Source organism: Gordionus sp. m RMFG-2023, chromosome 3 (genome assembly GCF_954871325.1).
Source record: "Gordionus sp. m RMFG-2023 chromosome 3, tfGorSpeb1-WG-v2, whole genome shotgun sequence".
Classification (NCBI taxonomy): domain Eukaryota; kingdom Metazoa; phylum Nematomorpha; class Gordioida; order Chordodea; family Parachordodidae; genus Gordionus; species Gordionus sp. m RMFG-2023.
This window is the reverse complement of record NC_088777.1, coordinates 17,615,237-17,632,597: the sequence shown is the minus strand read 5'-3', so window position 1 is coordinate 17,632,597 and position 17,361 is coordinate 17,615,237. Positions and strand designations below refer to the sequence as shown.

The window sequence follows — 17,361 nt, the reverse complement described above, 5'->3', positions numbered from 1 at the left end:
CAAATAGATGTCCAAACTCTTCTACCATAGGAGCAAAATCTCCAGACTTAGAATCGGGCTTTTCACAACCCTATCTTTAATCTATAATTTTTTTTATTCTTATGTCATTTTTGTTCAAATCTATTTTTCAAAAAAGATATCGGCCAGCGGCCAGTCCAGGCTTCTTATTACAATATATACAATAATTTATTTTTTATACTTATCGTTGATATTGCAGTTCAAATTAATCTATTTTAAAAAGGTACAACACAACACAATTACCGATGAATATCTATTTTTAAAAAATATTTTATTATTGATTATTTATTACAGTAAACATTAAACACGATTATACAACCTTTAAATAATGACAAACGCTTTATAATGTTTAAATTAAGCATAATAATAATATTAATTAAAAAAAAAGACTACAAACATAAATAACGAGTAAACGAGATAATTCACAATAAAATCATCAACAGTAACTATTTAGCATCTATCTCAATAAAGTGAGCATTTTTATTGGATCTCATTTACAGAATTTGGTAAATCGGCGAGGTTCCTCCAATGAAATACCCTGTAATTGCAATCATGGCAGAGCTAAGGTGGTCACTGTAATGATGTTTTGTTTTATTGTAAGTTGTAACGTTATAATACTGAATATATTGATTTTATAATTTATGATAGCATATAAATAATGTATTGTATAGTATAGTAAGTACATATATTATAAATTTAACAACTCATCGTTCAATTGTTAAATACAAACAAAATTTAATAATTCAATTAGTCATATTCCTTTAGCGTTTATAAATATAATTGTCTTATTCATCAGAAAACGGTGAAAAATGGGATATTCGTTTTTTTAAATTGAGCATACCACTTTGTTAATTTTTGATTATAAATAAAATGTTAATATATAAAAAAAATTATTAGTAGTTTTAGTTTTCATTTTAGTTAATTGTTTTGTTTTATTACCTCTTAATTAGTTATGAGAAATGAGATCAACTTGTAAACTTGAATTTGGGTAGGAGGGAGAATGAAGGGAGAGGTTTGTGGTTTTGGATATTCTTATTTTCAAATTAAAAATATATATAATGGGAAACTGAGCAGATCCAGTTAAGTGCAAAAAAAATCTAAGGACTAGGATAAAAAATAGGAAATATTAAAGGAAATCTCAAGTTTGCAAATTTATATTTCGGGTAATTTTTGAGTAAAATCATAGGATGATACGGAGAAAGGCGAGGACGAGGATTGGGCCACTTCGGAGTATTGATAAACATCCATAAAATTGGGCTGAGAAGAAATACGAAAAAAATCATTGCCGTTTTTTGGGATCGAATTTTCATTTTTTGCTTCTAAAAAATCTTCATTGTGCATGAGTAATACACCTTTGTCGTGTTTTTGGTACTTGGTCGTGGAATTGTTATTTTTAGTCGAGGACGAAAAATAAAAACCTTTGTATTTGTTATCACGAATCCCCAAAACGTCAGATGATGCTTGTCGATCGGTTAACACTGGGTACAATAAATGTTTATCGTTGAGATTGAATGACATGACGTTTTGGCTCTTTGAGACAAGTTTTTCGGGGCTTATAGCTAAATCATTAGACGTAGACACGTGATAGACTATGTTGGCAGATTTAATATTAGATGATGAAGGAGAAAAACTGTTATTAATGATTTTGCTTGCCTGCTGAGGATATTGAGAAGGAGTGAAAATTTGTATATTATTAACATTGGGGAGAGGTAAATCGTTGGCCAAATTTCTTCCGCTTCCGTTGCTCGTAACATTGGCACTGTCCATAATGTTGATAACATTATCATTCGTCTGACAACTCTTTGATTCGTTCGAGTTGAAGAGAATTGAAGTAATGGTGACAGGACTCAAGTTCCTGCCATTTGAACAAGTCATATTATTATTCATTTGACAAGTGTTGATAGGATGAATATGATTATTGATCACGTGGTCTAATGTTGCAGTATTTGAGGATGTAATAACGATGACAGAACAATTAGGAGTAAGCGTAGCATCATCCTGGGTCGTTATCTTTTTGATGGGGGCTAAGCATATAGGGCAAGAATTTTTGACTTCAAGCCATCTCTCCAGGCATCTTTTTAGGCGTTTGTTTTCAAAAAGAAAATAAATAATTAGATTATACATTATTATAAGGCCTTTAAAGGATACCATCTTGAAGAGGTGACCATTAATATATGGAGTGAATACCTAACAAAAAAGATTCAATAATTTATTTTAAAAAACTTCAACTCCATAATATATATTAGTAATCTGCACCGGGCTTATTTTTCAAGCCTGGCCCCGCTCGAAATCTTATAAAAAAATTGTCCTGCCCGGCCCAATGAATTTTTTTATTTGCCCGAAAAGTCCGACCCGAAATAAAAATTATTTGTCAGCCAGCCGGAATTTATTTAAATATAGAAAAATTTAATATTTTTTTTTATTGTAAAAAAATATTCTGCAAATAAAAAATATTAGCACCTTGTTTATTGCAAGAATTTTAAAATATATCAATTTATTTGACAAACTGTAATGATATCATATTTAAAAATTTAAGTCCGGCACGAAATTTTTTAAAAAAATATTAGGCCCGATTCAGCCCAAACCCAAATTATTTTTTAAAAAGAGACCCAGTCGGGCTCGGGCCGGTATTTGTAGATCTCTAATATATTTTTTTCTTTCTTATATATATATACAAAGATTTTTTAGGTTATCAAAACTTTTTATAAATAAGGCTATAAAAAGAAAATCAATTTTAAATTTATACCACCTAAGAAAATCAATTAAAATAATTTTAAATTTATACCACCTCCTAGGTCACTCTCCCTTTAAGCAGACCACCTTATTCTATATTCATTGTATATTCATATTTTTTTTAAAATCAATGGTGTTGCTAGTTTTTATTTTTAACTTGAAGAAGCTAATTTTTTAAATAATTTACATAGCAAAAATAGGTAATTCTCTTTTATTTCATAAAGGCTCAAATTTATTTTCAGTGGCGTTGAGCTCTCTACATCTATTTAAACAAACTACTAACAAAAGCTCTTCTATTATAAATAAGTCTAGCCTATATTTATTAGAGGGAATCCTTTTAACGAAAAATACAAAAATTTGTGAAATGAAAAAGACAACTATGTAAAAAACCACTTTATTAAAAAAAATAGTATAAAAAAAATTCACATTCGGGTTCAAATATTAATTTATATAAATTAAAAAAAAAGTTGTCTATCGATTATTAGAAATATAAAACAACATAAATCTCATCATAATTAATAATATTAAGTGCTGTAAAGTAACGTCCATAAAAGTAACCTCGTTACTAAGGGCGTTACATTTTTAAAGAAATGGAAGGCCAATCGTTACTTGTTTCAAAAAATAATGAGTAACGTGTTGCTTTTTTTGAATAACAAATATACTTGAAGTAAAGTTCACAGTACTAATAAAATATAAAACACCTTAGATGCATGGTAGAGGCATACCGAAAAAAATAAATTCTTACACTCCCCTTTGCGCCGATATGGTGTCTGTTCCATATGGGGAACGGTATAAATTATATATAATTTATTTTCTTCTCGTTTCGTATTTCTTTTTAATATTATATTACCATTACAATATTAAGATTGTTAAACTTGCTCTAGCACTTTATCGATAATAGGAAATGAAATTTTAATAATTAGTCAACTTTTGTATAAAAATTTAATCATACTGTTAATTTTTTAAGTAATAACTTTTTTTTCCAATTCTTCGCACAATCTCACCTATGCCGTGTTTTTATAAGTAAAAAAAATTAATAGGGATTAAAAAGATTCTCGACAATTATTCTTATAGTACATCCTTTTTAAAGCAATCATTTTTATCGATTAGTTCGAAGTAACAAAAAAAAACAGGTTTGATACCTATAATCAAAAGATTATCTTATTATTTTTTTTAAAAAAGAATCAATATCTTTATTATAAAAATGGGAATTTATTAAAAGACCCCCCTCTTAAAATAAACGTGAAAATAAAATGAGTAAATACATTATGAATTCTAAAAATAATCCTGGGTGTGTATACCTAATAAATATGCCTTTTTTGTTATCGATTGGAAACTCGAAAAACTCGTTATAATAAAGTGATTAATCTGAATTTTTATTCAACTACAAAAATTATTTGCAAGGTTAAAACTTGAATATCTCTTCTAATTTTAAATTAATAATAATAATTAGTTATGGGCTGGGCAGCCCAGTTTTTAGCATAAACTATTTTTTGTAATTTACTCTTCATTGATTTTATAAAATACATCTACAGAAATGAGCTAACTCAATTTCTTTAAAATTTTAATCTTCAGATTTATTATATAATGCAAATCATTGCGAAAACACGATATATAAATAAGTGTTGGAACCGCCATAATTAATTAAAAAGAAAACTGAAGGGCAGGATAAAAACATTGTAAGGAAAATAAAATGCTAATGTTTGCCCATAAGAAAACCAGAATATGGGAACCAAACCTTTAATCAAATCTAAGAACTGAAGATTTTTTATAAAATTTACAAGTCAGAATAGTTTTTTAAAAATAAACTGGTGCCCCTTTTTAGTCTAGGTTTCAAGCTGAGTCAATTTATGGGGACAGCGAAGCTTAGAAAACTTAGAGCCACCATATAAATTTTTATAAGTCGTCGCCTTCACTATATAAGCATGCGAAAAGAAAATCAATAAATGATATTTTCACCATTTCACCATTTCACAATACCTCTCTTTTTTTCCTTAAAAAATATCTTTTCAAAACTAATTTAAAAAATAATAAATATACATATTGTATTATACTACTTGTTATGGAAAGAATGTTGACATCTAGAAACAACGATTTTTTCCATAGGTTGGAAATCGTCGAGACATATGGCACAGGCTTCGCAAGATGCTGATTTTCTGGGCTTATAAGACGATATTTTGTAACCCTGTTCAACCCGAATCTTTTTTTGGAGACTAAAATTTGTATTTTAAAAAAAGGAGTATATAATAAAAATTAAAATATAGTCAGTTTAGAAGGTTTCCAAGATTATTTTAAAATTTTGGTCTAAAAAGATAAATATAAAATTACTATCTAAATAATATACCAATAGAAAGGTCAATGATAGTAAAAGACCATGTTAATATTTGTGCAAAAAATTAAATAAATATATATAGGATTATTATTAGTACACTATAAGCCGTCAATAAATAGTCCTATATAAAATCTATTTTAGACGCCATATTACTTCTTTTTTAAAGTATAAAGCTGTCCCATATATGGTTTTGTTAGAAATCAAACAAATGACAAAGAATTTTTTAGACTTAAATAAATTTTAAGACGAAAAACCTAGACAACATTAGGCCTAAATAAGAAACCAAAAAAATTCTATTTAATGATATTAAGATAAAATAATTTGTAACCTCTTTAAATAGCAACAAAGTACCAGGCTTAGGAGTATAATGATCCCTGATGTGACTAATATGGGCAATGACACTTTTATTGGCACAAATTTGACTGTCATGACTAGTTTTTTTTTAAAAAAAATTAGAGGAAATTCTAATATAATTTGATATGTGCAAGTAAAAAATTATTCAAAATTGTAGTTTGATGAAAGATGTAACTTATGTCCAAAGTAAATTTCAGAACATACTATTTAAGATTTTCAAATGAATGTAAGTTTGACAAAAATTTTGAGGAATATAATATTGATCGATAATAAATAAATAAATACATTTAAGTCTAGGATCCTATGCATAAATATTAAACTTCGGTATTTTTTTTAAAAAAAATCAATCTTACCTAGATTTTTTTTATTTTCTTTATTTTAAATAATTTTTTGTAAATTGTTTTTAAGTAAAGTAGAAAATATGAGCAATAAATGTTCCCAACTAATTAATTGATTCATTTTTACTTTATTTTTAAAAAATGCCCAAATTTTTAAAACAAGAATTTATGGCCAGAGCCGGGTTCCGTTTCTATGGGTTGTATAATATTTCTATATTTTTTTAAAATTAAATTCAGAGCAATTTATTTAGATCTATACATGTAAGGTAATTTTTTTTATTTGATATTTATATAGAGTAAAATTAAACTTGTTTTTTTATTTTTACTTATTTAGGTTACAAAATTTAATACAAATCAATAATTTTATATAGGAAGAAATTTTTATTTTTTTTATAATTAGGCAAAGACTAATAAATTACAAATCTCTGTCTGAGATTGGCATGAGGGGATGGTTCTTTTTTTTCATTTTAAAATGCTAATATTTTCGAAAATTATTATACATTGTTATCAAAGTTCCCTAAACCCTCCTAAGATAATGAGGCCTAATATCCAGTTTTTTGCCCCTCATTGCAGAAGTGAATTATCCATTAGAGACTACTAATTGGCTCCAACGATACCTCTACATTTCAAGGGCGCCTGTGGAATGTAAATCTGACGATTCTGGCCAAAATATACGTGATTGCTTATTTTTCCGCTTATATCGTCATCAATTGGATAAAATGGTCAGATTGAATTAATTATTATCCAAAGATGTTGGACTTATAAATATTTCCTCGACGTCTTGTTTTTTCGAAAAACAAATTCGATGTCGGATGTTATAATTTCGATGAAACGCGTTTAAAAGAACGCAATATCTTGAATGGAATTGATATGCGTTCGTCTCATCAGGACAAAAATCTTTTGACCTTCTCTAACAGAATGATTGATAAAAAGAAGTATACATCAAATTATTCCCCATTTACAATTTATGTAAAATTATATATTAACATTTATTCGTAGTGAGAACACCTTAAGGTTATAATAAAGCATGGAATTCTAACATGCCAGATAATTAAGATTCTATAATTTATTATTAAATAAATAAGTCTGACGATAATTTGAGATATATGATTATTATATCATATCTTTTTTTAGTTACATAGTGTTCTTCTTTAAACCCATAAACTGACTTTTTATATCAAAAACATTGTGCCTATTTGAATTTAATAAATATTGATAAGGTCACTATGAAATTGCATTAGGCCAACCTATGTGTTTAAAAAAGGTCTACAATAGCTATGCATCAATATATTACATGCATATTTATTAAGTCGGATCTGGCATATACGTGGAATTTAAAAAATTAAATACATTTAAAAGATTACGACTAATTATTCATATTTAAAATAGAGTATACAATTGGAGGAGGATAAAAGAGCTTCATTTTTTTAAAAAAAGTTGCATTGTGCTTTTATTTTATTATTGATTTTGAATGACATTTTGATGAATCCCTCTCAATATGATTTCATAAAATTTTAGAGGATAAGGCGGCTCTTATACTCTACAAAATAATATATTAGAAACATCATAATATCTTAATGATCTTTTGAATTTTAAACTTTATACGTTCAATATAAATTTTTAAAATAATACACAAAAAATCGCAAAATTATTTAAAATTAAAGGAGTAGGTACTATACCGTGGTAATACAATTCTAACAAATTTTAAAAGTATAAAAAAACGGACACTATATGTTTTAAAGATTTACTAAAAACCCTGGTCTATGAAGCTTAGCCCTAATGTTCTAAACCCAGGACACATACATTAAAATATATTCATTTATTGCCTTGTTAATAAATGGATTAGATTCATATCACTTTTCTTTTAGCAGATACAGATATCATTTCTTTTATTATTATTTAGTATAATAGGAAAAAAAAGCAATTTCCTAAATCAATATTTTCTTCTTCTTCCTTTTTTTAATCATTTATAATTAATTTTTTGAAATTTATAAAAAGCAAATTAAATTAAAAATAAAACGGCAGATTTTTCCTATCGGTTTAGAAATTTGTGGATAATATTTCTTTGTTATAAATCCATAGCTTTACTCTAAGTTAAGATTTTTCTTATTTATTGGTAATAAATTATTCTTGGGAATTGGTGACTGGTGTCGAAAACAAGTTTTGACGCATTTCTGAAATTAATATTATACTACATTATATTGTATTAGTAATAATTATTTGGTGCATAAAACTTCCGGTGGTAGTGGGTATTTCAGTTATTAACTAAAAACTAATTTCGAAGTATAAGGAAAGGGGGGAGGGTAGTTAACTTTTTCGTTAAAATCTTCAGTGACATAAGGGTGTAGAAGCCGCTGCAGTTTTAGGTTATATCTAAAACATGTATATTTACTGTCTTTTTTTAAAACCGAATTTTAGAATTTTTTAACCAATCAAATAGTGGATGCTGTTAAGACTATTTACAAATCGATCAACGTTTTAGCACTCACCTTAAAATCATTTAAAACATAGCACTAATTTAAAATATATTCAATAAGAAATAAAAAGTCACTAGAAAGGGAGAAATGATATAGCTCAAGAAGAAAAAAATTGAAAATTATTCAGAAGAATATTTTTAAAAAAAGTATTTCTTGTATTTTAGATACGCTATCACAATGCAAATAAAATTTTGCAAAATAGTGGATATAGAACTCTATTATACTCAGCCGACGATAACTTTCAAAAAAATCAGATTCGATCACAGACCAGTGCAAACTGAGTAGCCAGCTGGACAACGTTCGGTGTGGCCAAAATTGGACTATTTTGAGCCGCCAAATTTTGGTTCATGTGCGATTATTTTAATTTCTGCTACTTAAATTTTCTCTTTTTTTAAATTTGAATTTCTTTTTTTGCTAATTTTAATTTAATATTTTTATCGATAAGTACCAACCTTAAAATACTATCACGATGCGATATAAAAAATTGTTGTAGTTGATTTCCTTTTCTGTGGCGTAAATTGATTAAAGGGGTGGCGCCGAATTGATTATAAGTCCCGGGCCGCCAAAAGTCTTCATGACTCTGCATGAGGTAGGGCTTCATATTACATTATAACCTAAATTATATAATATTTATTATGACTCTCCAATCAACATTAATACCTAGACATAAGAAATTGTTTGAATACAGAAAAATTAAGGAGTAAAACAATAATTAATAATATATCAACTCTGTTTTTTATTGATTAACAAAAAAGAACAAATACGAAATTTCGAAGGTCGCCAAATCATACTTTTGTTTACCTAAAAAACATTCATTATTACACTTTATATAATTCTTCAATAAATTTAAAAAATAGGATAAAATTAGATTATATATTTTTTTAAAAAGAAAATAGATATGCATAATTTATTTTTTGGCTTAAAAGTCACTGGTGGAATGAATAAATAATTAGTAGTATAATAATTGTTACTAAAATATATAACTATTCATATAATTTAATATTGATTTTTTTTTAATTAGAAAATTGTCACTTTAAAAAAAAACTAAAAATTAGTCATAATACACCGCATAAAAAATAAGTTGTTAATATAATACAATTAAATAAATTACTTTTTTTCTCTATCAATCTATCTGTATTTAGTGTAGAGTCGCATTTGTAAAACATAAATGTATATATATTATTAGTAATAGTAAAAAGCGATATCAAAATCTTTTAATGTAATTAAATAAAGTTATGAATGAATGCGTTTATTTTATCGATAGGCCAGTTACTCGAGAAAAAAAATAAAGAAGAAAAGTGGTTATATCCGAGGAAAACTAAGAATTAAAAATTGGTAAAATAAAAAAAATTGGTTACTATATTTAAAATCCCGATTAAAATAAAGATACAAATATACCTGGACTTGGCCTAAGCAGCGAGTCCTCCCCCCCCCTCCCCTCTTTTAAGCCAAAAAATCCAGATGCCGGCTTTAATATTTTTCAAAAATTTTGCTAATTCCCACATCTTATTACATATATATCCCAATTTTGTTCACAGCAGAAATAAATACGCTACTAATTTATTCTATGAATTAATATCTATTTGAAATTTTCTTTAGCGTTATATTTAACTATAGTTTTAAAATTTCCCACCAAATCATTTGAAATTTTTTTACTGAAGAATAGCTAAATCATTATATTGGAAGTTCAGGAAATCAGGGCAAATGTTTAGCCAGAAAAATATTGCCTAAGCATTGAGATTTCGCGAAGTCCAAACCTTTGTGCCATCTATGAGCAAAATTTTAAGGGTTGCGTAATATTTTTCTGGATAAAATATCGAATTTGCCATTTTTTAAAATCGGCTCAAATCGAACCATTTAACAACACTACCACCGCTGAAAATAGATTGAATGGGTTAGGACTTTTTAATATATATAGGGAGTTGACACCAAGCACTAATAAAATCCCTAAAAATAATGGACTCAATCCCAAAGAAGATGGGGTTTCAGATTATAAATATAATATGCTTCCTAATTATATTTCTCTTCATTTACACCATATTTTTTTAATGAATAAATTTTAATTATTAATATTATGTGCATTTTAATCTATATTTTCAAAATTTTTTAAAATATAATTTAAATTTATATATCAAATTTTAAATGCTTAAAACTTTTATATTTTTATGCAAAGTTCCTTTTCGAGACATCATGTTTCATAAGCAGTTTATATATGTTAACGGTGTTATTTTTTCAACTTCAAATCCTTTTTTGAGCAAGTTTATTTAAATTTAAAAATCTGATTTCCCCAGAAATGTATTTCAGCTTGTCAAGATTACCTATCTTATAAGTTGTACACTATTTTGCCGTTAACCTTTAAGTCATTTATCATTTTTTTAAAAATTTGTGGAAAAAGACTAATATTAAGTTCATGGCAAAATTGTCTGAAATTCATAGGGTAGGTATTCTAAACATGATGGAATACATTTCTGGTAAAATTAGATTTTTAAATTTAATAAACGCGCTGAAAAATAATTTAAAACTAGAAAAATAACACATTGCCGGAAAAAAACACATTAACGCTAACATATATATTTAATATTTTCTCTTTAATTTATATTTATATTTGTATTAGAAATTGTCAATATTATATAGTCATCTTTAACAAATTATTGAAACTTAAAATATTCTTAAATAACTACTAGAATGATTTTTTTAAATTTAATAGTTGGAAAACACATGATAGTTCGCTTCTCATATTTTTAAATTATTCAAAATCCGGGACCTTTGCAGGTTTAGTGTCAAATATAAGAGCTTATTTTTAAGAGTCAGCCTAAATTATTTTGTATGGTCATTATTTCTAAATAAAAAATAGATGTTTAATTTTTTCTAAGCAATTAAAAGTGGATCCCATAAAGAATTTTCAAATATAAGCGAAGTTTAATTCTTAATCAGTTGTTGCTTGTTCCCAATCTAAAAGATGTTTTTTAAAAATTAGCAATTAATTTTAAACCCAAAGCCAAAACGACCTTATATGTTTTTTCTTGTATATAGCGGTTTTGTCCTTCATTTTTAAAGTTAAAAAATCGATGAAAATATAATACACAATAAAATATTTTTTAAAAATGAACCTTTTTTAAGTATTTTGAAAGTTCGAAGAACTAAAATGATCGAATAAGTGAAAATTATAATTATTCAAAAAAATAATTATGAGAAATTAAATATAATAAAGAATTTATTAATGAAAAATGTAATTTTTAAGTTATTAAAATTTATTTTCTCCTTATAATACTATGTGAATGAAGGGGGTAAGGGGCAATTAATTATGTTTAAAATATATATTATTATACTCTATGAACTGGTCGTAGACAAAAAATTTCAAAAAGTGCATAGTTTGATCATCATTTTCTGTTATCTTTTTTTTTCATGTACTAATACCAAATTCATATTTTAAACTGGTTATCCAAAATAATTTGTAAAATGGCACAAATGATTAACTATAAGCACAATTATTTTTAAGGTAAGTGGAAAACAATTACCTAAAAAACAAACACTCATTTCTTTCTGAGAATGGGGGGGGGGGATTATTTTTGATTTTTTTTTTAAATTTAATGGATTTTTTTTGGAGGGGGGATTATCATCCATAATTAATTTTTAAGGTATAATTCACCAAAAATGACAAATCTTCTGTTGTGGAGTAGCAAAATATTTTTAGAGGAACTTGGTCCCCAAACTATGAGTTAAGAGCTAATTCATTGACAGAAATTATGGTTAAATATCTTATTTTATAATTCACTTCATCAGAAACAAAACTTGGTGGCCAATTTTGATCTGTAAAATTCAAACAAATATGCCATAAACTGAACTAATCTTAATTTATATGTAGAATTTTCAAATAAATTAAAAATATAGAAATACTTATGGTCTAATTATATGATATTGATCAATTTCTTAAATATTTTTAACCAAAAATAACTATTTAAATGTCATAAAAAAATTTCTAAGTGATAAAAATTGACAAAACAAATGGATCTAAACAATCAAATATTTTATTTAAATTTTGGCTATAATTAACTCTTATAAACCCCCTATAAAAAGTTATACTTTCAAAAATTGAGTTTAATATTAATTAAGATTTCTTTTGAATGCAATCTTTAAAAAATGAAATTAAGTTATTGTGGAAATTCTATTCATATAAAGATAGCCTATTTCTGGTTGAAATTTTTATGAAAAATATACTAAATAATATTGTTTACAAAAAAAATAAAACTTATACCTTAATTTGTTGAATTGTTCAATGTATGGGATACTAAGTTTGAGAATCTTAAGAAGTTTTAATTTATTATTGTTTATAATTATTGGCAAAATTTTAATCCGGCTTTTAGGAAATCAAGGTAATTTATAAATCTCTTATCATCATAATTTTACCTTTATATTAATTAAAAACATATGTTTATAAGCACGAGTGTTTTAAATAGCCAAAACAGCTGATATAATTATTAACTACTATCAGAATTGGGCAGGTCCTTCGGAAAAAGAATCTAGATATGGATACAGATTGTTTGTAAAGAAATAGATCTTAGATACAAATACTAGTATCTTATTCAAAATATCAAAAAGATACAAGATTAAATATACTTGTATCTTTTGTTAAATGAGAGCATCTTAAAACAAGGTACTTTTTATAAAATTATCATTACCAATTAAATAAGAATATTTATAAAATACAATTTTTATTATTTATTGGCGAAGAACATAGCATACGCATATCAGAATAAATATTTACAATAATTAATAAAATATTTATTGACGAGATAAATGTAATAATCAAGTCTTTTAATATTTGTTTTAGCTCATCATAGCATAGACAGGGAAACAAGTTTTAGTGGAAGTTAAAATATTAATTTGTAAAAGAGTATTTAAAGTAGATTAAATCAAATTATTATTTTTTAAGATAATCAATTTTATATATTTTGCCATTTCAGGGTATTTAACATTATGCCAAAACTGAATAATTCCTCAACTGGAGCTGATGTGGGTATTACAGTGTTATATCTTAAAATAAATTGCTAATGGTAGAATAATAATTAAGCAGTTCCAATGTATTCAACAGTCTTTATTATAATTTAAAACTTCCAGCTCAATGTTATCTATATTATTGAACTGCAAAGAATAAGGATGGAGACGATGTTGCGCGAGGTTCGAGTCAGTAAAAATATATTTTATTAACTAATTTCTTTTTCTTTTGTTAAGGTATTTATACATTTTCTAACATATAAATTAGAATATAAAACGAAATACAAAAAAGTAAAATAATATATAAAAAAGTAAGGTTACGCCGTTTATAAAATAAAATTAGATTATAACAAAAATAATAAAAGTTAAAATGCAAAAAACAAAAAATAAGATAAAGGAATAACGCAACATTCTCCCTCTTCTGATAATTTCATCGGAGAAGTCATAGAGAGTTTGTTGTTCAAGTGGTTTATAATTTTGGTAATCAAGTTGTATCACATTTCTCAAATTTCATAATTAATCCAGTCGAATATTGGAATTTGGAATAAATCGGAATATATAATTTGGAATAGTTGATCAAATCAAATATATGAATAATATGCACGAATAAAATTTTGAATTTTGGAACAATAAAATATATAATAAGGAATGATAATTTATGGAATAAGGAATAAAATTTTAATCCAGAATAAGGAACGATAAATCATAATAATTATTATATTATTTTTAAGTTAATCATAGCGTTTTTACTTTTAGCGTTTTATGCGTTTTATATTTTTAGCGTTTTATATTTTATAAGCGTTTAATTTTTCGTGTTTTAGTGTTTAATTAATTTTTGTTTATTTTCTATGTCCCAGGTTAAAATATGCAAATAATATATTATTCACATTTCCCTCTCTTTAAATAAAATTTTAAATTTCACACCCTAATTTTAATTCAAAAAAAAAATTCTTCATAAGATAGTTTTGAAAATTCACCACATAATTTAAATATATTTTTCTAAAATGAATGTTTTTTTACATAACTTTTTGTCTTCAAAGCTTTTAATTTCAAAAACTTTTTATCATATTAAGTATTACTTAAGGGTTATTTGAATCAATCATGTGATTTAAAAATTACATTTTAACATTTTTGTTTAGGATTTTTAATATTTTTAATTATATTTAAGAATTCATCTTTAGGTTTATGTTAATTTACAACAATTGGTCATCATTCAAGAAATCAAAAAATATCAATATTATCCATTATGATTTTACATTTTAGTAATTTTAAAAATTTATAACATGCCTTTATCCTAGCATAAAATTTTAATTTATAATACTTCTTACGTGGATTAGAATAATAAGTAACCATCATTGGTCTCACAAAATAGAATTCATAACCTATCGTTCAACTTCCATATCAGTTCTTCCTAGGTTGTCACATTAGGTTAGGTGCTGGCTATTATATTCCAGTCCAACATCCAGAGCCGGGACACCATAAAGAAAGAAGCTTTTTGCATGAAAGAACGTACTAAGGTTTGATTCTTGGTCATCTCAGTAGTTTAGGTAGTCACAATAGATAAGGTAGTCATAACATCACAATAGATAAGGTAGTCATAATAGGTAGTCATCTCCATAGGTTAAGCACAAGGTAGAGTCATAATAGGTAGTCATCTCCATAGGTTAAGCAATCAACACAATAGGTAGTCATATAAATAGAGTCATCTCAATGGATTAAACAATCGTCACAATAGGTAGTCTAAATAGAGTCATCTCAATGGATTAAACAATCGTCACAATAGGTAGTCATATAAATAGAGTCATCTCAATGGATTAAGCAATCGTCATAGATTAGATACACAATAGGTAGTCATAGAGTCATCTCAATGGATTAAGCAATCGTCATAGATTAGATGGTCATCTCAGCAGATTAGGTAGTCATCTTTTTCTAGTCCACCACCCAAAGGGCACCGTGCAAAGAATATGGATGGTGACGATATGGTGCGAGGTTCGAGTCAGTAAAAATATATTTTATTAACTAATTTCTTTTTCTTTTGTTAAGGTATTTATACATTTTCTAACATATAAATTAGAATATAAAACGAAATACAAAAAAGTAAAATAATATATAAAAAAGTAAGGTTACGCCGTTTATAAAATAAAATTAGATTATAACAAAAATAATAAAAGTTAAAATGCAAAAAACAAAAAATAAGATAAAGGAATAACGCAACATGAACGCAACAACATCTGTTTCGCCAAAAGAAAAATCATCGTCTTCTTTATTTGATGTTAAATCTATTGGCGTTATAGTTTGAACTTGATTATATACTACTGGTACTACATTTAGGTCTTCTTTTAATAATATATTTTGAAAGTATTTTTTTATCATCCGACTCAATCCATAAGTTCTTTAAATATGAATGTGATAATGGTCAAAAAAGCCTTATTAAATTCATCAGCATAGAAAATAATTCCCTATTTAAACAATCATTTTTTATTTATCTATCCTAATGTGAAATGTAAATTTTCCAGCAAATTTTGGTTTTCAAATTATTCAAAATATGGCTGAAAAAAATAAGGAAATTAATACAAGATTCTACAAAGAAAATAAGGTTATATTCTGTGATATATAATTTTTTAAACATGAATATTAAAAAGAACCTGTATCAGTATATTTGTCAAGAAAAAATAGACACTCTCTTCAGAATAAAGGATCTTAGATGAAAATTCTAGTATCTTACCAAAAATCAAAAAAACACAAAGTCCAAGATATAAAAGGATCTTGTATCGTAGATACAAGTATTTGCGATGCTGCTCAAATCTGACTACAATATTAAAGTTAATGTTCGAAGATGGCGTCATTCAACTAATAGTCAGAAACCTATTTTGTTAAACTACACAACTAATTTTTAAAATGTTCTAATATTCATTTAAATAAAAAGTCGGTGATATGAAAGACATGGGTAATAAGAAAATAATTTATTAAAAGTCGGTAACATCCTATTTGGAAAGTTTGGTTGAAAAGAAAAAGAAAATATTTTCCATTTTTTGCCTATTATATTTTTAAGTCATTTAAACGATTAATTTAAAAATGTAACCATAAATATGGGTCAAATTAGAAAAATTTATTCGTATTCATTAGCATTCCTTAAAGATATTTAAACTAAGTTTTTCAAAATGTAAGACTCCTAATTGTGAAGAACATAGCCAAAATGTAAGACTCCTAATTGAGAAGAACATAGCCGGGAATTTAATTTAGCGGAGGACAATTTTTAAAAATATTATAAAATGAACATCTAAATTTTGTAAATTTATTAAGACTATATTGTCTAGAAAGGACATAGAAAAGAGGATTTAACTCTTATAGAAAGCACTGATAGGAAAAAGTAATATAATTGTTTCTCCCTATTTAATTTATTATCATAAGATCTCAATTCTCAGACTACATTCATTAAGTCTTAAAAATCAATTAATATAGTGATTTTAAAATTTTAAACTGGATAAAATATGGGGACAATTTAAACATCTAATCATTTTAGTAAGATCATAAATCTGTCAAAAAAAATACTATTAGTCTTTATTTCGAAAATTTTTTTTCACACTGTATATTCAAGAAAGATATGAGAATTTAGTCTTTTAAAAATAATCCCTTTAATAAAAATATTATTTTTCTGTTAAATTCAAAATTTTCATTTTTAAAATTAAATTTTCGATCTCTCAAGATTCTATATTTATATTTGATATTATATGTTTTTTAATATATTTTGTACTTACTTTTTTTAAATTTAGATTTTTGTTACTAATTTTAATTTCTTCTTTTAAATTAATGTTTTTAAAAAGGCTACCAAATATTTTTTTCCTCTTCATCAGATTAAATTGATTATCAAGCCAAATGTAATTTAGGCATATTTTTATTTTGATAGTTTTATTAGCAAAAGAGTTTTTATTCTTATAATAAGATTAATTTCAATTGATTCTGGCCTCCCCTTTTTTAAGCTCTTGTTATTTTTTGTTGTCTGCTTTTGTTAAAACAATTAATAAGGTGCAAGCACAAACTTTGGACAAAGTTGGCATCTACTTACCTCAACCTCTCTTTTCTCATGAATAAGTTATATGTACCTATATCTCGC

At 25.8% G+C, this 17,361-nt stretch overlaps 1 protein-coding gene across 1 annotated transcript; it reads right to left on the bottom strand.

The window, feature by feature from the left end:
- Positions 1-339: 339 nt before the first annotated feature.
- Positions 340-12,643, bottom strand: LOC135926162 (uncharacterized). Its single transcript, XM_065461897.1, has 4 exons — positions 12,508-12,643; positions 5,412-5,514; positions 4,809-4,964; positions 340-2,092 (listed from the first exon to the last, which is right to left on the bottom strand). Exons 2-4 carry the CDS (start codon positions 5,510-5,512, stop codon positions 1,171-1,173), a joined length of 1,179 nt encoding a protein of 392 aa, XP_065317969.1. The 5' UTR covers positions 5,513-5,514; positions 12,508-12,643; the 3' UTR covers positions 340-1,170.
- Between the last annotated feature and the right edge of the window lie 4,718 nt (positions 12,644-17,361).